The sequence below is a fragment of the Sorex araneus genome, chromosome X (genome assembly GCF_027595985.1).
Source record: "Sorex araneus isolate mSorAra2 chromosome X, mSorAra2.pri, whole genome shotgun sequence".
In the NCBI taxonomy this organism is placed as follows: domain Eukaryota; kingdom Metazoa; phylum Chordata; class Mammalia; order Eulipotyphla; family Soricidae; genus Sorex; species Sorex araneus.
In genome coordinates this window covers 252,425,765-252,446,592 of record NC_073313.1, presented here as the reverse complement: position 1 = coordinate 252,446,592, position 20,828 = coordinate 252,425,765, and the positions used below count along the sequence as shown (strand labels likewise).

At 62.8% G+C, this 20,828-nt stretch overlaps 1 protein-coding gene across 6 annotated transcripts in view; it reads right to left on the bottom strand.

The window, feature by feature from the left end:
- Positions 1–20,828, bottom strand: part of SPEG (striated muscle enriched protein kinase) — a 64,529-nt gene that overhangs the window by 21,766 nt on the left and 21,935 nt on the right. For 5 of the 6 annotated variants that reach the window (XM_055123157.1, XM_055123156.1, XM_055123158.1 and 2 more), the window contains 14 exons: positions 18,979–19,154; positions 16,471–16,731; positions 14,624–14,782; positions 14,309–14,498; positions 13,955–14,178; positions 9,865–9,984; positions 9,581–9,685; positions 8,674–8,880; positions 8,220–8,343; positions 7,939–8,114; positions 3,191–3,303; positions 2,750–2,918; positions 2,235–2,334; positions 1,903–2,103 (listed from right to left, as the gene is read on the bottom strand). In XM_055123157.1, the coding sequence (XP_054979132.1) occupies positions 1,903–2,103; positions 2,235–2,334; positions 2,750–2,918; positions 3,191–3,303; positions 7,939–8,114; positions 8,220–8,343; positions 8,674–8,880; positions 9,581–9,685; positions 9,865–9,984; positions 13,955–14,178; positions 14,309–14,498; positions 14,624–14,782; positions 16,471–16,731; positions 18,979–19,154 (2,325 nt within the window). Of the gene's footprint in view, positions 1–1,902; positions 2,104–2,234; positions 2,335–2,749; positions 2,919–3,190; positions 3,304–7,938; positions 8,115–8,219; positions 8,344–8,673; positions 8,881–9,580; positions 9,686–9,864; positions 9,985–13,954; positions 14,179–14,308; positions 14,499–14,623; positions 14,783–16,470; positions 16,732–17,076; positions 17,884–18,978; positions 19,155–20,828 lie in introns of those variants that run through there. The other variant, XM_055123161.1, reaches the window with a different exon arrangement.

Below are 20,828 nucleotides of genomic sequence, written 5' to 3'. Positions count from 1 at the left end.
AAGAAGCTGTCCTTGGCTGAGGCCTGGGCTGGCCGCAGGACCTGGCACCCTGCAGAGCGAGAGACACAGTCCCTCACACAGCCAAGGGCTGAGGCTCAGGCAACTTGGGGTCTCCTGACACGCTCTCCATCTGTGCTTCGTGGGGCAGAACACACAGCTTCAGGTAGCTGTGTGTCTCTGGGGGAGTCCCCGCTACGCTGGGTGTCACCATTCGTAAGACAGGGACAGTGAAGTCCCTGAGATGGGGACACAGGAGGGCCAACAGGCTGATCGCTGCGAGTCCCGCCGCACGCTGAGAAGCACTTACGTGCACTTAAGTGCACAACAAATGCAGAGCAAATGCACTTAAGTGCAGAGCAAGTGTCCGGGGAGACGGCTCGGAAGGCTGGGATGCACACTGAGCATGCAGGAGGGCTCGGGTTCAATTCCCAGGGCCACAGGGCCCGCCTACACCACCAGAAGTGGCCACGAGCACCACTGGTGTGACTGCCCCTACACCAAGAAAAGAATATATACATAAACTGATATCCGAGGCCAGGGAAAGTGGGCCGGAAGGACTAGTTAATGGTTGGAAATTACCACAGAGGTGTGTCGGGGTCGGGGGGGTGGAGGATAGTTAAGATAGAGGAGGGTCCAGTATGACAACATTAGTTAGAAATGATCACTTTGGACAAGAATGGAGCGTTGGAAGTAGGTGAAGGAATGCACATGATAACCTTCCTGTACTTGTGTTGCAAACCATGATTGCCTGAAAGGAGAGAGAGAAAGAGAAAGAGAGAGAAAAGAGATGCCAGCCATAGAGGCAGGCTGGGGTGGGGGGTGGTTTGGGGGTGTGGTGGGAGGGAAACTGGGGACACTGGTGCTGGGAAATGACACGGATGGAGGGATGGGTGTTGGAACATTGTAGGACTGAAACCCAATCATGAACATCTTTGTAATGCTCTAATGTCAGGGCGACTCAATAAAATTAAAAGTTAATATTAAGGGGCTGGAGCGATAGCATAGCGGGTAGGGCATTTGCCTTGCACACGGCCAACCCGGGTTCGAATCCCAGCATCCCATATGGTCCCCTTAGCACTGCCAGGAGTAATTCCTGAGTGCAAAGCCAGGAGTAACCCCTGTGCATCGCTGGGTGTGACCCAAAAAGCAAAAAAAAAAAAAATAATTAATATTAAAAAAAAACAGTAACAACAAGTCTCAAAAAATGGAGACATTACTTGTGCCCACTGGAGCAAAATCAATGAGCAACGGGATGACAGTGCCAGTGACTAAAGTGACCTAAAGTTTATGAAAAAAATATATATGGGATGGGGGGTGCACACCTGGCATGCTCAGGGCTTACTCCTGGCTCTGCACTCAGAAATCACTCCCTGAGGCCCAGGGGATCATATGGGATGCCGGGGATCAAACCCCTGTGCAAGGCAAATACACTACCTGCTGTGTTATCTCCCTGGCCCCCAAGAAAAGAATAAACAAGTAGGTAGGTTAAAAATGTTACCTTTTTTTTTCTCTTTCTTTCTGGGTCACACCTGGCGATGCACAGGGGTCACTCCTGGCTCATGCACTCAGGAATTACTCCTGGCAGTGCTCAGAGGACCCTAGGGGATGCTGCAAGGCAAAGGCCCTACCCGCTGTGCTATTTCTCCAGCCCCAGAAAAAAAGAAAAACATTTTTAATTAAAAAATCACAATGATCGTTTTTGTGGGAGTAAAAACCACCCTCGCGAGCATTTCGCTTTGCTTCGGGTCACACTCAGTGGCGCTCAGGGGTCACTCCAGGCAGTGCCCGGGGAACCCTACGCAATGCCAGTGCCGGGGAATCACGCAAGGTGGCGCCTCACCTGCTCTCCTCTCCAGAACCCACCGCCCCCCCCCCCCGCCCCCCATGCGCCAGGCAGGATACAGCTCGGTGACAATGACCAGGCCTCGGCGCCGCTCAAAGGCCTCGTGGAAGTAGAGGATGCCGTCGTGCTGCAGCCGGGCCAGCAGGCGGGCCTCGCGCCACGCTGACGCCTTGGGCTTGGCCTGGCTGGGGATGAACTTGGCGGCGAACTCCAGGCCCGAGCTCCGCTCCACCACGCGCCGGAGGTAGGAGAAGGCGCCCCTGGCGGAGGGACAGGGCTCAGGGCTCGCCGCTGCCCTGGTGGCTCCCCCCCTACCCCCCGGAACCCTGGGCCTCCAAGTGCCCCCCCCAGGGGCTCCCGGACAGCAGCGCCCCCAGCCCAGGCCCCACACCTGCCGATCTCCTGGTGGATGTCGTAAAAGTCGCAGAGTCTCCGTCCTCCCCGCTGCTCCTCGTCCTCCCCCAGGCCCTCCACCTCCATAGCTGTCTGGGCTGGGGGCGGGATCCCGGCGTTAGGAGGAGGGGGGAGGGGAGGGGAGGTGGGCAGAGACGGGGCGGGGGGTGGGGGACAGGCGGGCATGCTGGAGGGCCCCGAGGGCGGGAGAGACAGCCCTCAGTGCCGGGGGTGGGGTGGGGGACCCCCGGGATCTCAGAGCACTGTGTGGCTTCCTCGAGCACCGCCATGACCGAGCCCCTGCGCCGAGCATCCCCAGCTAAGGCCCACCCCCGCGGATACACAAAACATGTTGGCGGGCAGGGAGGGGTGCAGGGGCTGGGGGCCGCGGGAGGGCAGGGCTGGCTGAGGGAGCTCGGGGCGGGAGCAGGGGGGGTGGGGACTCACAGCACGTCCCCGAGAGCAGGGTGGGGAGGGGGCGCTCCCCCTGCTCCCGCTGAAAACGCGGCCCACCTGTGAGCACGGCCAGCTCCGCCTTGCAGGAGACCTCGCCGGCCAGGTTCCGGGCCGTGCAGGTGTACACGCCCCCGTCCTGGGGCCCGGCGCTGAGCACCACCAGGGAGCACTCGTTCTCCTCGTACACGAAGCCCACATGGTTGCTCTCGGTCAGCAGGGCCTCATCCTGCGGAGTCGGCTGTCACCACCGACTCCGCAGCCAGTTGCCCCCCCCCCCCGGCTGGAACCCCCCCAACCCGCACGCCGAATCACACCCCTGACCCCTGAGGCCCCGCCCCCGACGGCATCATCCAGCAACCCCGGGTGCATCCTCCCTCCCCCCCCCCGCCCCCACTGCTGGCGACGCTCTCTCCCCTTAAAACACCCAAACACCCCCACCCCCCCAGGCCTCCCACCCCAGGGTCCCCCCACCCCGCCTGAGGCTCATCACCCGCTGACCTTGTACCACATGATGTCGGGCAGGGGTCGCCCCTCAACCACCACAGCAAAGCGCGCCGTCTCCCCAGCCCCCACCTCCACGTCCTCCATGATGGACTCGAACCGCGGGGCCTCTGCAAGACACGGGGTGCAGTGGGGTTGGTTGAGAGGGCAGGAGGGTCCCCCAACTGCTCTAGGGTGGCACAGCAGATCTCCCCACCCAGGAGTCCCCCAGTAGCCACACGCACGCACCTACACACACACACACACACACACACACACACACACACACCCTGCCCGGACACACACATACACACACACACACCCTGCCTAGATCCAGCCTCGCCCTCTAACCCCGAACACACAACACACACACACACACACACACCCACCCTGCCCAGACACACACACACACACACCCTGCCTGGACACACACACACACCCACCCTGCCCAGACACACACACACACACCCTGCCTGGACACACACACACACACACACACACCCTGCCTGGACACACACACACACACACACCCTGCCCAGACACACACACACACACACACACACACACACACCCTGCCTAGACCCAGCCTCGCCCTCTAACCCCAAACACACAACACACACACACACACACACACACACACCCTGCCGGGACCCAGCCTTGCCCTCTAACCCCGAACACACAGCTCAGAAAACCGAGTCTGCACCCTCAGCACTTTGCTGCTGCAAGTAGCCGACGGTCACGCGCGAGAAACGGGCCCATCAGGCAGCGCGTCTCACTGCGCATGAAAAGAGGCGGCTCGGAGCAGCATGACATGGCCCCGTGAGTGTGTGTGGATATGTGTGTGTGTGTGCGCGCGTGCGCGCGCACGTGTGTGCACACGTGTCAGGGGCAGGGGAGGAGGGGCACCCCCCTTCCCTGGCCTCGCCTACAGCTCAGTCCAGCGTTCCTGGTCATGTTTGCGGGCAGCCTGGCCTCTCTGGTTTTCTGGAATCTGATCCCCACGGTTCCAGGGGTCCCCCCACCCGCCGCTGACCCTGTGCGGGCAGTGTGGTCCCATTCTCAGCGGCGTCTCTCACACGGCACTGGGATGGTCTGACTCTTCTCCCGGGTCAGAATGAACCGCATACCCCAGTGGGCAGTGGCCACCCACCCCCTAGACTATCTCGGTTTAAGGGGTAAGACGTGATCGAGGGAGGGCAGGGGGGCCCTGCCTTGCCGAGGCACAGACCCGCAGCGGGATTCCTGAAAGGGGAAGATCAGGGTGGAAAGAGGCATCAGGAGTGCAGGGGGGAGGCTGGGGGTGGGCACAGCAGGACGGGGTGTCGCTTCACGAGCCCTCAGGTGGCTCTAGCGCTAGCCCACGGCACTGGGGCACAGTGTCCCTTGGATCTGTGCCCACCAGGGCAGGCTGCAGGCCTGCTCCCCCCACCCCCCTGGGTTCCTCCTGACTCCTGGAAGAGGCTGTACCCAGCAGAGAATACTATCTCCAGCCAGCAGTGGGGGCTGGAGCCATAGCACCGAGGGGAGGGCATTTGCCTTGCACGCGGCTGACCCGGATTCAATTCCCAGCATCCCATTGGGTCCCCTGAGCACTGCCAGGAGTCATTCCTGAGTGCAGAGCCAGGAGTAACCCCTGTGCATCGCCAGGTGTGACAAAACAACAACAACAACAACAAACCAAAAAAAAAAAAAAAAACAACCCCTCGGAAGCTGGAGTGATAGCACAGCCTGTAGGGTGTTTGCCTTGCACGCGACCGACCCGGGTTCGAATCCCAGCATCCCATAGGATCCCCTGAGCACCGCCAGGAGTAATTCCTGAGTGCAGAGCCAGGAGTAACCCCTGTGCATCACCAGGTGTGACAAAACATCAACAACAACAACAAACCAAAAAATTAAAAAAAAAAACCCAACCCCAAACAGGAGCCAAGTGGGGAATTGAACAGGGAGTGAAGGTCTGAGGGGCTGGGGGGGGTGCGGGGAGTGGAGCTGGGGAAGGGGACACCGGGCTTGGGAGACAAGTATCCCACCCCATGAGGTCCGAGCTCTTCTTCACCCACCAACATTGCTCAACCCTTTAAAGATGTCCCCCCCACACACAAAAAAATCTGGAATCTCCCCAGTCTGCAGGCAGTGGGTGCTGGGGAAGAATCTACGGAAGTTCCAGAAATGGGGGTTTCCCGAGTTGAGCCCCACCCGGTGGTGCTCAGGGATCACTCCTGGAGGGACTATGTGGTGCCGGGTACCAAACCCCCGAATGTGCTCAGGGCCGACTCCTGGCGCTACACTCAGGGATCACTCCTAGTGGGGCTTGGGGGCCAGGGTGCTGGGGACCAAACCCGGGCAGACGTGGGCACAGACAGTTTCTTCCTGTAGTCCTATTGCTCTGACCGCCCCCCCCCCCAAATTACTCTTCTTTTTACTTTTTGGTTTTGGATTTTTTTTTTTGTGGGGGGGGTCACACCTAGTGATGCACAGGGGTTACTCCTGGCTCTGCACTCAGGAATGACTCCTGGCGGTGCTCGGGGAACCCTATGGGATGCTGGGAATTGAACCCGGGTCGGCTGCGTGCAAGGCAAACGCCCTCCCCGCGGTGCTATGGCTCCAGCCCCGAATTATCCTTTCGAAGCTCCGGAACACTCCAGGCGCCTCCCCGGCCTGCCTGCGCTGGTGCCACTCTCGGCAGGTAGCGAGGGCTACAGCGCATGCTGATCCGGGTGGCAGTTACATATGTCTGCAGTTAATTAACAAACCGGAAAACAAGACAATTACCACTTAATGCAGGCGGTGGCTGGAGAGACTACATCTTTAAAGGAGCCGTTATAAATGGGGTCTGCGCTGCAGAGGGCGGGAGTGTTTGTCAAACAGGCCAGTGCCACGGGGGGAGGCGGGAGGCCAGAGGTGGGCCCAGAGACGCTGCTATGTTTGAGCCGTTCTTTTCCTCTGAACTTCACGCCCGACCTAACACAGCTCCCGGGTTTCAGAGTCCGGCGCCCGCGGCTTATAGCTCAGCTCCTGTACGTCTTAGGGTGGGTGCGGTGGGATCTGTTATTTAGCCCATGCTCTGAGCCTGTTTCCCTATCTGTAGAACAGGGATAACAACCGGCCTCCCTCCACTTCACAGGGTTGAAATACTAAAGGGGAGGGGGGCCGGAGACATAACACAGTGGGGAAGGCGCTTGCCTTGCATGCGGCCAACCTGGGTTCGATCCCTGGCACCCCATTGGGTCTCCTGAGCCCCACCAGGAGTGATTCCTGAGCACAGAGCCAGGAGTAAGCTCCGAGCACTGCTGGAAGTGGCCCCTCAAACAAACAAACAAACATAAAGGGGGGCATGTGACCAACCAAGACCTGAGCCTGTCAGGAGGATGGCTCCACGGCTTTGGAAGCCGGCCTCACATGCTGGGGGGGGGGAAGGCAGCTGGGATGGAGGAGGGACCACTGAGTGAATGGTGATTGGAGGGCCCGCTCGGGATGGGAGATGGTGCTGAAAGTAGACTATGGACTGAACATGACGGCCACTTAGTGCCTGTATTGCAGACCATAACACCCGAAAGGAGAGAGAGAGAGAGAGAGAGAGGAGAGGAGAGAGAGAGAGAGAGAGAGAGAGAGAGAGAGAGAGAGAGAGAGAGAGAGAGAGAGAGAGAGAGAGAGAGAGAGAGAGAGAGAGAGAGAGACAAGGAATGTGCCTGTCACCAAGGCAGGGGGTGGGGGGGATGGGGTGAGGGAGGGTGGCGGGAGGGATTCTGGAAACACTGGTGGTGGAGAACGGGCGCTGGTGAAGGGATGGGTACTCGATCATTGTATGACTGAAATGTAATCATGAGAGTTTGTCAGTCAGTAATTGTATCTCATGGTGATTCATTAAAAAAAATAAATAAATAATTAAAAAAAAAAAGACCCGAGGCTGCACGTATGCGAGCTCATTTCCAATCTCATTAGCAGCCTCCCCTGTTCTCGGGAGGACAGCGGCGTCCCATCGTGGGGGCCTGGGGAGCTGCTGTGGGAACCTGAAATCTTGTTCAGGTAAACGATTGCCTCCCCCGGAAACGCAACCTCACCATAGAGTTTCACATCTAAACAAGCACAGGCGGGGGGGGGGGGGGGGGGACCCAAGCAATGGTCGAATGGCGGAGCTTGCTCTGCACACGGTCGACACAGACTCAATCTTTAGACCTCCCACCGCCCCCACCTCCCCCCCCACACACCCCCACACACAGGGTCCCAAGCCCTACCAGGAATGAGCAGTCCCTGAGTGCAGAGCCAGGAGTCAGCCCTGAGCTTGGCTGGGTGTGGCTCAACAATCAAAATAAAATAAAATAGCACAGGACAAGGGATCGGGGCTAATAATAAACCCAACTATAAGTCCTGTGCTGGCCTAAAGCTAAGGTGAAGGTGACCGTCCTCTCTCAGAACATCTCGCGGTCTCGGAGAGATGGTGCAGTGATTTGGGTGTTGGCCTCACACTCTGCCGACCGGGTTCCAGCCCTGGGACTGATCTAAGTCCCTCCCAGCCCCCTACACTGCCAGGAGTGATCCCTGAGCACAGAGCCAGGAGTCAGCCCTCAGCAGGGCTGGGTATGGCCCCCAATGGCACCAAAGCCCGAAGAAAGAACATCTCCTCATCTCTGATACCCAGGAGGTGAGACGGACCCCCCAGAGGAGAGGGGACAGCCGTGTGGCATTGCTAAGGGGACGCGGTCACTGGGGAGTGCAGGCAGGGCTGGTGCGGGGAGGCCCGGGAGGGGCGAGTGGGCACGGGCACCCACCTGCCAGCTCCAGGGTGACAGAGCAGGCCTGCGTGCCGTGGCGGTTGCGGGCCGTGCAGGTGAGGGCCCCGAGGTCCCGGCGGCTCACTCGGCAGATGCCCAGGCGGTATTGGTCGTCGTCCGGCCGGCTGAGCTCGTACACGCCGGCCCGCGCCTCCAGCAGGGCCCCGCGGCAGCTGAGGGGACACGGGACAGGGAGGTCACCCGGGACTCGGGGCCGGCCAGCTGGGGCGGGGGGGTGGGGGTGCCCAGTCCAGGGGGTGTCCAGGGGGTGGCCGCACCTCCTCCAGATGATTTGGGCTTCCACGTGGTTAAAGGTGACCGTGACGCTGGCCGGCTGCCCCTCCACCACATACACGACGTCCGGCTTGTCCAGTACCACTGGGGCTTCCTCCAGGGGCGGACCTGGAGGTTGGGGGGGGGGGGAGAGTGCGGGCTTTGTGCTGGCCCCAGTGAGAGCACCCCAGTGAGAGCACCCCAGTGAGAGCACCCTAGTGAGAGCACCTCCCGGCTCCTTTAACTCTCCGCAGCGCCCTCTGGGGGCCGTTTCTGGCAGGTGCAGAAGCTGACGCTCAGGGAGGTCTCAGGATTCATCGAGGGTGGACAGGGCCTGGCCTGCCATGGCAGCTGTCAGGGGCTTCGGGCTGGGGTCCTGCCCTCCCCACAGTGCTCCCGTGCAGACCAGCCCTTGGGGCCCCCGTCCCAGTCCCCCCACCCGCCCCCGCCCCGGCTCACCGTGCTCCAGCAGCTGCACGGGCTCCGAGGCGGGCGAGGGCTTGCTGCTGCTCTCGAGGGTGGTGCTGAGGACCCGGAAGACGTGCTGCACCCCCTTCCGCAGCCCCAGCGCCGCCCAGCCGGGCTCCCGCAGGCCGGCCGCCAGGACGGTCCACTGGTCCGAGCCCACGACTTGGTGTTGCACGGTGTAGGTCAGCGTGTCGGGGTCTGCAGGGGGGGCGGCCGCTAGAGGCAGGCGGGCCCAGAGCAGAGCGGGGGGGGGTCCCCTCCCGCTCCACAAGCTCATCACGAGTCTCTGGGGCCCTGCCTCGGTTTCCCCCTCTGCCCCCTGCCCCCAGCAGCTATGGCCGAGGGCTCAGGGCTATGGCGGTGTGGGATAGGGGCCGGTCGCGTGCCCCCCCTGCCCCACTCCCTGGCCACGACCCGAGGAGGGAAACGGAGGCAGAGGGGAAGGGGGCCTGTGTGCAAGGCAGGAGCACTGGCAGGCTCAGGAGGGGGCGGGGATGAGGGGGTCCACATGCTGACCCAGGCAGGGAGGGCAGGGACCCCACTCCCGACCCTCCACCCACGGGACCCCACTCCTGACCCTTCTCCCGTGGGCCCCCCCACTCCGGACCCTTCTCAGGGCCAGGGCTCACTCCGGACTCAGCACTCAGGAATGACTCCTGGTGGGCCCAGGGGACCATATGGGACGCCGGGGATCAAATCCCGGCCAGCCTCGTGCAAGGTAAGGGTCCTACCGCTGGACTATCGCTCCACCCCGCTGGGCCTCCCCTCTGTGCCCACCCTGCCTGGGCGTCACCCTGCCTGCCTAGTCTGTGTGCCCCCTTCTCCCACCTGGATCCCTGGGCGCCCCTGCCCGAGCCCGCCCTGGCCGTGCCCACCGTCCCATGCCGCCCCCACCTACCAATGGCCACGTCCATGCTCCTGGGCGGGTTCCAGGCGAGCGTGACCATCCTGCCCGTCACCGCCACCACCTGCGGGGCTCCGTCGGGGGGGCCTGGGACCACATCTGAAAGCCACAGAAGGAGGCCTGTGGCTCCAACGGCTCTGCAGGACCACCAACCCCCTCCCCCCACCATCAGGGCAGAAAGCTGGGGTGGGGGGGAGGGAGGGAGGGAGGGAGGGCACAGCCCCCAGGAGCGAGGGTTGGGCCCCAGGGAGGGCGCCCCGGCCGGCCGCAGGCCTCACCCGTGACGTAGAGGTGGGCGTAGCAGGCGGCCTTGCCCAGCTTGTTGGCGATGACGCTCTTGTAGACGCCGGCGTGCTGCGGCCCCACGGCCGGGAACACCAGACGGTGGACATCCCTGTCTGGGGGTGGAGGGAGACGGGGGACAGTGACGGGGAGGCAGGGGCGAGGCTGGGGCTTGCCACCACCAGGCAAACCTGATCCCCGCCTGTCCAAGTTCTTCCTGAGAAAAAAAACTGGGGGTGGGCCTTTTTTGGGGGGGGAGGGGCTGCCTCTGGCAGTGCTCAGGGCTTACTCCTGGCGGGGCTCGGGGGATCCTCTATGGTGCTGGGAACTGAGCCCCGGTCGGTCCCAGGCAGGCAAGTGTCCCACTCGCTATACTACCACCCTGGCTCCTTCTCTTTGAAAAATTGACTGGAGCGATAGCCCAGCAGGTAGGGTGTTTGCCTTGCACACGGCCGACCCGGGTTTGATTCCTCCGCCCCTCTCAGAGAAGCCCGGCAAGCTACCGAGAGTATCCCGCCCGCACGGCAGAGCCTGGCAAGCTCCCCGTGGTGTATTCGATATGCCAAAAACAGTAACAACAAGTCTCACAGTGGAGACGTTACTGGTGCCCGCTCAAGCAAATCGATGAACAACAACAACAGGACGACAGTACTACAGTGTCTTATTTTTTTAGGGGAGGGGGCGTTGAGCCACAGCACCTGTGTTCAGGCCTCACTCCCGACTCTGCACCCAGAAATCATTCCTGGTGGGCTCAGGGGACCATATGGGATGCTGGGGATCAAATCCAGGCCAGCCACGTGCAAGGTAAGTGCCCTACCTGTTGTAATATTGCTCCAACCCCCCAAATTTTAAGCGTTTCGGTTTGGGGGTGTTCAGGGGACTCGCCTGGCCCCCCCGGCTCTGTGTTAAAGGACCACGCCTGGCAGTGCGGTGTGGTGGCAGGATGTGAAAGGGATGGGGTGCAGTGGCAGCTGCCAATGCATGATGTACCTCTGCACTACCTCTCCGGGTCCCCGGGTCCAAGTTCTGACCAGGCTCACCCCAGTCCCCTCTTCTCTCACCCCCTTCTCTCACCGCTAGGCTCAGTTCGGCCCAGAGTCTATGAAAATGCCCTCGTCGTTCAGGCGGGCCCAGGGGTGCTACCTGTCACCCATGGCCCTGGAAAGCTCCGGGCCCTGCCACAGGCTGCGTGGCCCCCCAAGCCCCAACCTCTCAACCTCTTCCCGGCCGCATCCTCTGCTAAGCCTCCGTGTGCTGACCCCGCCGTCAGGCCCCGCACAGGCCAGGCCTGAGCCAGCTCCACGCGTGCTCTCGACATTCTCTCCGGAAACATCCCCCTTACTGCATCCCCCAGCCTGCAGGCTGCGGTTCTCCTGGGTGCCAGCCCTGGGGACCTCCTCAGCAGGGTCCTGGGGTCCCCGCACCTCCCTCTCTGCCCAGGAGCCTCCACGCCCTGAGCCCACACACACAGCTGTGGGTGCTCCTTACTCTGTGTGTGTGTGTGTGTGTGTGTGTGTGTTGGTTCCTTAAAGATGGGGCTGAGGGGCTGGAGCGATAGCGGGGAGGACGTTTACCTTGCACGCGGCCGACCCGGGTTTGATTCCCAGCATCCCATAGGGTCCCCCGAGCACCGCCAGGAGTCATTCCTGAGTGCAGAGCCAGGAGGAACCCCTGTGCATTGTCGGGTGTGACCCAAAAAGCCAAAATTTAAGAAAGATAGGGCTGGGCGTAAGTCGGGCGCCTGCTTTGCAGTTGACTGGCCCAGTTCATCCCCCCCCAGCGCGGAGCCAGGAATAAGCCCTGAGCACTGCTAGGTGAGGTTCCCCTGCCTGCCTCCCCCAAAACAAAACTAAACCAGACAGGGCTTCCTAGCGCTGCCGGCCCGCGCCAGTCCCTGCCCAGCCAAGCACCAGCCCGCGGCCGCTGCAAATGACTCTCAGGATTCTGCCGTCTCACCATCCGTGGTGGGCCTGGCAGGGGTCGTGGGCGTATCCCAAGTCATGGGGCTGAGCAATGAGGGCGCAGGGGGCCGAGCTGGGGCCCCTCTGATTCTGCTGCCCTTCCCCTACTCCCCGGTCCCCGGAAGGATGGCACGCGGCCATCTATGGTGGGGGGCAGGAAGGCGAAGTCACCGGCGCTTGTCCTCCCTCCCATTGCAGCCGGCCCCTCCTCCCCTGGTGATCTGCCCGGGGCGCGCACCCTTCCTTTATCTCTGCTGAAGCTATTTATAAAGCAGGAGGGGCGGAGGCTGCTGCTGCACCCAGGGACAGAAGCAGAGCGGCAGGCGCCGTGTCCCGAGGGCCTGGGACAGATGCTGCTGGGGGTCTGGGAGATCAGGGAAGGAAGCCGGAGGCTGAGCAGAGAGCAGGGAGGTGCCCCGGGGGCTACAGCTCAGGGAGAACGAGGGGACAGGAGCTCTCCTGGCTAGGGGCTGGATGCCGGATCATCAGATGGTTCAGCCGCTCACTAAGCCTCAGTTTCCCCCTTTGGAAATGGGGACAGTAACGCTTGCCTCCCAGTGCTCAGTCTTACTGGGCCTCGAGTGCAGAAGGCTCGAGAGGAAGCTTTTTTCCCTTTTTTTGTGGTGCTCAGGGCTTACTCCTGGCTCCGCTCTCTGGGATCAGTCCAGGTGGGAATCGGTGGATCCTCTGGGGTTCTGAGGATTGAACCCAGGTTTTTTTTTTCTTTTTTGGGTCACACTTGAGAATGCTCAGGGGTTACTCCTGGCTCTGCACTCAGGAATGACTCCTGGTGGTGCTGGGGGGACCCTATGGGATGCTGGAAATCAAACCCGGGTCTGCCGCATGCAAACGCCCTCCCCACTGTGCTATGGCTCCAGCCCGGACTGAACCCAGGCTGGGTACGTGGTGTCTTCCCCACCGTGCTATGGCTCCAACCCCCAGGAAGCTCGTAGAGGCCAGGGTGGGACCCACGGGCTGGGCGAGAGGTCCCAGCGGGGCAGAGCCACTCCTGGGTAGTTTGGTTCGATTTGGTTATTTGGGGAACCACACCCCAAAGTGCCCAGGGTGACTCCTGGCTCAGTGCTCAGAGGCTGCTCTTGGTGCTTGGGGACCACACGGTGCCAGCGATGGAACCTGGGTCCCCGCCTACACTCTTGGGAGCTAAGGTCTGCTCCCAAACATTTCCCTCTGGACCCCCATCCTCCAGCTCCAGCTCCTTTGTTTTTGGGAGGGCCACCCGTGGCAGTGCTCAGGGGACCACGGGGTGTCAGAGAACAAACTCAGGCAATCCCCGTGGCCTCCACAGATGTCCTGCCCCAGCCCCTATTTTTTTTTGGGGGGGACAGGTGGGCAGAGGTTTGGACACACCAAGCTGTTCTCAGGGCTTACTCCTGGTTCTGTGCTCGGAACTCACTCCTAGCAGTGCTCGGGGACCCAAAGCAGTGCTGGGGAATCAAACCTGGGTCAGGGGTGGGTGTGGGAGGCAGGCTCTCTACCTTCTGTATTATCTCTCTGCCCCTACCTCCTACTTCCTTGTGTGTGTGTGTGTGTGTGTGTGTGTGTGTTTCCCCTTTTGCTTTTGGGTCACACCCAAAGATGCTCAGGGGTTACTCCTGGCAGTGCCCGGAGGGCCGTATGGGATGCCGGGGATCGAACCCAGATCAGCCACGTGCAAGACAAACGCCCTCCCTGCTGTACTACTGCTCCAGCCCCTTCTTTGTGATTGAGTGACCCTGGACCAAGTGCCTTTGGTGGCCGCAGGCCTTCCCACTGCCCGTTCCCCGGGAGGGAGGGTTGGAGCCCCCACCTGCCTTCTCCACCAGCATGTGGAAGGACCGTGGCACAACCGCAGGGCGGCGACAAGACCAGCCACGGCCGCCTCTAGCTGCCAGGCGAGGCCCAAGTAGAAACTGCCAATGACGCTCATGACCAGCCTCTGACGGTCGGTCAGGGACAAGAAGCCATGGAGGGGCTCTGCCGCCTGCCCGTGGTCAGTAGCAGCCATCCTGTCTCTGCTAAGCAGACCCGGGGCGGTGGCCCGGCAGAAGTGAGCTGTAGGGGCCGGCGGAAGGAGGCCACGGCCCCGCCGAGCAGGGACAGAGGGGCCCGGGCCCCGCTCACGTACACTGAGTCATACGGCGGTCATCACTGCTCTGGATGCGGTGGCCGTTGTGGAACCAGCTGATGGTGGGGTAGGGCAGGCCGGTCACCTGGCACTCCAGCATGGCCTCCCTGGCCAGGCCCACCTCGAGGTCCTGCAGGGGCCGCAGGAAGTCGGGCATGGACAGCCGCTCCAGCTCGCCCTGTTCGGGCTCCTCGGGGATGGACGGCATCTTCTCCAGCTTGGAGCTGCAAGAAGCGCGCAGCTGTCCCGAGGCGCGGAAGAGGGAGGGGACCGGAGCACCCCTCCCACCCCCGCCATGGCCAGGGCTAGCCCTGGGAGCTACCACCCTCGGCGTGTCCCTGCTCCCGGAGGTACCTGGGGCCGGTGGCGGCCGTCCGCGGCTCCTCCACGTAGAGCTGTGCCGAGCAGTGCGCCTGGCCGTGGGCGTTGGTGGCGCTGACCGCGTACAGCCCCTCGTCGTCGCTGCCCACGTGGGCGATGTGCAGGGCGTGCAGCCCGCCGTCCTGCTGCAGGCGGATGTTCTCGCTCTCCTGCAAGGGCCGGCCTGCGGGGGCGAGGGCAGGGACGCAGAGTGGACCACGCAGGCCCGGCTTGCGCCGAGGGTAGCTCCTCAGCCTCTTCCCACACACCCCGCCACACCCCCGCCCTGCGCAGGGGGCGGGGCCCTACCGAAATGAGTCCAGGTAACGGAGGGGGGCGGGGTGCCGCTGATCTTGCAGTCCAGGCGCGCGGCGCGGCCCTCCAGCACCTCCACGTCCTCCAGCTGCCGGGTGAATAGGGGAGCCAGCGAGGGGCGCACGGTCAGCCGGGCACTGCAGGTCAGCTCATCTGTGGGGAGGGGGCAGGGCAGGGTCAGGGCCCGGATATGGCGTGGAGTTCCCACACACGTCACCCCACAGTGCCTGCCCAGTGCTCGGCAAGAAAGGGGCACTGAGGGGACGGGGAGTACAGCGGGTAGGGTGCTTGCCTTGCACACAGCTGACCCCGGTTCGATCCCCGCATCTCATATGTTCCCCCCAGCGCCCACCCCAGCACCTCCAGGAATGACTCTTGAACACAGAGCCAGGAGTAACACCTGAGAATCGCTGCGTGAGGCTCAAAATCCAATTTTTTTTTTTTTTTTGGTTTTTGGGTCACACCTGGCGATGCACAGGGGTTACTCCTGGCTCATGCACTCAGGAATTACTCCTGGCGGTGCTCAGGGGACCATATGGGATGCTGGGAATCGAACCCGGGTCGGCCGTGTGCAAGGCAAACACCCTACCCGCTGTGCTATTGCTCCAGCCCCAAAAAACCAAAATATTTTTTTAAGAAGAAAAGGGAAAGAAAATAGTGAGGGTGCTAGTCAGGAGCTGGAGCTTGGTAGAACCCAGGACAGCGGGAGTGAGGCAGAGGACAAAACCCAAACATCACCGAGGGGCGGGAGTCAGCATGGGGTGAGGGCGCAGGCACTCAGCAGGCACGCAGCCGACCCAGTTTGATACCCAGCACTCCGGAGCATCCCCTGAGCACGGAGCCGGAAGTAATCCCTGAACCCTAGAGAGTGTGATTCCCAACAAACCAACAAAAAGACGAGGACCAGAGCGATACGATAGCCAATAAGGCGTTTGTTTTGGACAACACGGTCAACCCCGGTTCCATACCTGCCACCCCGTATGGCCCCCTGAGCCCTGCCAGAGTGACCCCCTGGCTGCAGAGGCAGGGGTGAGCCCCCAGCACAGTCGGGTGTAGCCCCAAAACAAACAATTCCCTCCAAACCAATGAAATCAAAGCCAGGGTCTTGTCACGTGTGCAGGGGGTGGGGCGGGCTGGTAGCAGCCGGTCCCACCCTCTCCCCCCTCTTCACTCACCCTGCCCTCTGCCCCAGCACGGGAAGAAGGGACCGGAAGTCAGACTCTCCCCCACACCGGTCAGGGTTTCAGGGCTACCTCTGCTCCATCCCGCACCCCCCTCCCCTGCCCAGACCAGACAGCCCTCCCCAGTTCGCACCCTCTCCCAGCGCACCTGGCCCTGCTTACAGAGGCGCTGGGCTACCTGGGGGGCCAGCCTCTCCGTCTGGGGAGGCATTAACTCCCTTCTCCAAGGAGGGCCAGGGACAGGACAGGTCAGAGATGTCATTAATAACAACAATGGTGACATTTATTAGGTGCTGTGCTTTGCTCTTCCCAGCCATTATCCCACTAATCCTGCCAATCCCCTCCGAGGCCGGCATCGCCACGAGCCCCTTTGTAACAGATGAATGGTCAGTCTCCAGCTCGGAGACGCGGGGACACTTGAGGTGACTTCTCAGAGAGTCGCGGGATGGATTGGCAGGTGGCAGGGCGAGAGCTGGAGCTGGGTCTGCCTGTCTCCCCTGCTAGAACGGCGCGCTCAGTGCCATGCGCCCCAGACCCCGCACCCCTGCTTTACTCCGGGGAGTGGAACACCGACCTCGACGCCCCCTCAAACGTCCAAAGTGGTCCCCGCCCCCCCGCTATGGCTCTCGGGCGCCCCCTGCAGGCCGGAGGCGGCGTTACCTTTGGCCGTGCTGAGCTTGCAGGTGTACACGCCGCTGTCGTCCTCGTGCACCGAGGTCAGCAGCAACTTGCACTTGCGGCCGTCGAAGTGCATCTTGCATTTGAGCAGCGCCGGCTGCAGCAGGCGGCCCCGGCACAGCCAGTCGACCTCCACGTCGGCGGGCCCCGCCACCAGGCACTCAAACAGCGCCATCTCCCCGGCCCCCACGTCCACATCCTGCAGGGGCGCCAGCACCGCCAGGGACCGGCTTTCTGGGTGCGCTGGGGGCGGGAGGGGGAGGGCGGGAGTGGCCACGGGGAGGGGGGGGTCGGGGTGGGGTGAGGGGGGGTGGGCACGCACGGAACAGAGACACACGGGGCAGGAAGACACACGCACGCACACGGAGAGACAGACAGACAGACACAGAGAGAGAGATGCGTTTGGTCTCGCTGCAGGCGTGGGGCGTGGGGGGTTGCCCGCCCGCCCGGCCGGCCAGGATGGCAGGGAGCTCCCAGGCTGGGGGGACTGGAGGTTGTGGGAGGGTGGGGGGGTCTCGGAGAAGCTAAGGGGCACCAAGGGCAGGGGATCGACGACGGCGGCAGCAAAGAAAACAACAGCAGAGCAGCTGGGTACAAACGGGCCTTTATTTGCGCTGAGAAAAAGGATTTCCGGACCTCTGGCCTGCCTCCCTCACGCCCGCGCCCCGAGGCCGCACCCTCGTTCGCAGACGGGGTGCCCCTGGCCTGACAGTGAATGAGGGAGGCCCCGGAGTGGCCCCATGTGCCCAGGGCCAGCTGGGCAGGGCGGGTCTCGGCACCAGCACGGGGCAAACACCCCCCCCCCCTCTGGTTTTTCGTCTTGTGTGAGATACAAAGTGTTGGGCCACTCGGAACCGTTTCTGGAATGGTTGAACCTGTCCCTCACCCACCCACCCCCCTGGCGAACCCCCTCAACAGCCCCTCTGGGCCCCGTCCTCAGGCCTCTGCCTCATCCCCAGGCATCCTTCCGGCTGTCACAGACACACAGACAGACAAACGGTGAGACAGACAGGGCCTGTAGCCGCGGTAGCACATGCGCTGACTGGGTGCTCTCCTGCAGGGAGAGATTGGGGTGGGGGGGGCTGATACCCCTCCCTCACCACCCCTTCCTGGCACTGTCTACATGGGGGGTAGTCTACATGGTCTACACTGCCCGGCCATATGTCCACGTGGTGGGGGGTGGGGTGGTGGAGGAGGAAGGGCCCACAGGGGTGCGTGGACTAGCGGGGGGGGGGGGGTGGGGAGGGCGGTGGGGACAGGGTCCGGGCCAGCGCGCCGGCAAGGTCTGTGGGCAGGAGGCAGTGAGACACAGCGAGGTCCGAGAGGTGCCTGAGACAGGGGCGCGGCTCGGAGGGCAGCGGGGGGGAGCGCAGGCGGCCCCCTGAGCTCACTCGCCTGTGTACAGACAAAAACCGCAGTCAGCAAGCGGCAGGTTAGCGCAGCGAACGCGCACACAGGCACAGGCACGCGCTCGCACAGGCGCACAGGCACGCGCACGCAGCCCTGGCTAGGGGCCCCCTGCGGGCACGCACGGACAGGGCGGCGCCCCCAAAGTCTGCTCGGCGGGGAGGCGGGGCAGGACGGGGCGGGGTGGGGGGGGCAGCGGCTGGCTGCCAACCTGAGACCGGGGTCTCTTAAGATTCCTCGACGGAGGCATTCACAGATCCCGGACGCACCCCCAAACCTGGGAGGCGGGGGAAGGTGGGGGACTTTCCAAAGAGGACGCAGCGCAGAGAGGTGGGGCGGGCCCCCACCTTGGACGGGACCTCTAGAGATGGGGGGGCCCACTCGGACCCGGAGGAGGGCAGGGCTTGGATACCAGCCGGGAGTGGCCTGGGGGGGGGGGGTGCGGGCGCGAGGCAGCACTCAGCGTTGGCCTGTGCCAGGCCGGACAAGGTCCCTGCCCTGGACGGCCCCCAGGGGCGGGGAGGGATGGAGACCACGAGCCCCGGGTGGGGTGGGGGCAGTCTGGCCAGCCGCGACCAGTCCCACCGCCCGGAAGGACCGTCGTGACCCCTCACTTTTCACAGTCCGGTCCGCCCTAAGCTTATCCCTATCATGCTCCATGCCCAGGTCACCCCAGGGCCCCTCCGAACGGGTCCAGCTCTCAGCTCTGCCCCCCACCCCCACCCCACTAGTTTCCACACAGCAACGGGGGGGGCGGGGAGGGTGGGCACGGAGCAGGGGGCGGTGGCGGGGGGCGCCTGGGGCTAGGTGGCAGAGGCGAGCCGGGGAGAGGAGAGTCAGGGGCGGGCAGCAGGGGCCCAGGAGGGCTTGGGTGGGCGAGAAGCGAGTCCCCAGCACCCCACCGTGTGTGGCGCGGCACCATCGCGTTCCCCAACCTGGGCCCCCAGTGGTCTCTTTATTCCCCAACCACCAGGTGCGGGGCGTGCGGCTTCCCCCCCAGGGCCCCTTGGGCGGAGGTGGCCAGGGCGCCGGGAGGGGCAGGGGGGAGAGGGGCAGGCTGGCCGGGGCGGGGGCGGGACTCACCTCGGACCTCCAGGCGGGCCTCACACTGCCGCGCCCCGTACTCGTTCACGGCCTTGCAGGTGTAGAAGCCCGCATCGCCGCGCTCCGCAGCCAGGATGCGCAGCCGGCACAGGCCGCCCTCCGCCTCCTCGGCGAAGCGCCGCTGGTCAGGGCGCACGGGCTGGCGGTTCCTCAGCCTGCCGGGCGGGCAGCGAGCGACTCAGCTCTGGGCCGAGCCAGGCCAGGCCGCCTGGCCGCCCTGCCCCCTGCCCTCAGGGTGGTGCCCCCCACCCCCACGCTCCACCGTGGCTCCTACTGGCCCCAAGGCCCCTGCTGCGCTTGGGCGATGATCAGGGACGACTCCGGCTTGGTGACCCTTGCAGTCCCAGGGCCCAAACCCCAGCCTCCCGCACCAAAATGCATGCACTCCTGCCCACCGGGCTGGCTCTCCTGCCCCGGCGAGCTCTGGGATGCTTCTAGAACAGCCTGGTGTCTTTTTACTGATGTACAATGGGCAGACAGCTCCCCTCTTCCCTCCCCTTAAGGGGTACGCTATAACTTCCCATGTTTGTTTGTTTTTTTCTTTTTGTGTCACACTTGGCGATGCACAGGGGTCACTCCTGGCTCTGCACTCAGGAACCACCCCTGGCGGTGCTCAGGGGACCATATGGGATGCTGGAAATCGAACCCAGGTCGGTTGCGTGCAAGGCAAACGCCCTCCCCACTGTGCTATCGCTCCAGCCCCAACTTCCCATGTTTTATTTATTGTGTTTGTTTGGGGGCCACACCCGGCGGTGCTCAGGGCTTACTCCTGGCTCTGCAATCAGGAGTCACTATGGCGGGGCTCAGGGGACTATATGGGATGCCCAGGATCGAACCCCTGCATGCAAGGTAAGCACCCTACCTGCTATAGTATTTCTCCAGTCCCACTTATCATTAGAAAAAAAAAAAGTCACATAGGGCACTCAATAATCAATGAAAAAATGGAAAGAGATGGAGAGATAAGTCAAGAGGTTAAAGTGCTGACGTTGCAGACATCCAAGTCTGGTTCTATCCCGGACCTTAAGCACTACCAGGAGTGACCCCTGAGCACTGGTGGGTGGAACTCAACCCTCCCCGCCCACCCCCAACAGAACCCAGAACCACACAGGTGGTTCAAGGAGCTGTCACACATGCTCTGTATGCAGAAAGCCTGGAAGTCTCCCCCAGCTCTGCAAAGGTCCCCGGAGCACCACTGGGTGTGGCCTCAAAACAGAAAACCTGAGAAAACAAAAATTACGACTCAGGCCCAGGGCTGGAGTGACAGTACATCGGGGAAGGCCCTTGCCTTGTACACGGCTGATCCCCAGCACCCCATATAGCTCCCGAGCACTGCCAGGCGTGATTCCTGAGTGCAGGGCCAGCAGTAACCTCTGAGCATCACCAGGTGTGGCCCCTCCTCAAAAAAAAAAAAAAAAAGCTCCATCAAAGGCTTCACAGACGGGGCTGAAGCAATAGAACAGCGGGGAGGGCGTTTGCCTCGCACGCAGCCACCCCGGGTTCGATTCCCAGCATCGCATAGGGTCCCCCAGCACCGCCAGGGGTAATTCCTGAGTGCAGAGCCAGGAGCAACCCAAAAAGCAAAAAAACAGCTTCACAGGCCCAGGGACCTGCCGACCCTGAGGCACAACCGAGGCCGCGGGGTTTGGGGGAGGTTCTGGGTTCAGAATAATTGTGGGGCAGCCCAGGGCTGGGCTCTGAGCACGAGGGCAGCTGGACACGCAAGTGGACACCGCGAGCACAGGGCAGGGAGGGCCATGCAGGGGGCCCTGGGACGGGTGGAGCAGGGGGGGGCTCCCTCCCCTGGGCCCCCCAGCAGCGCCACAGGGCAG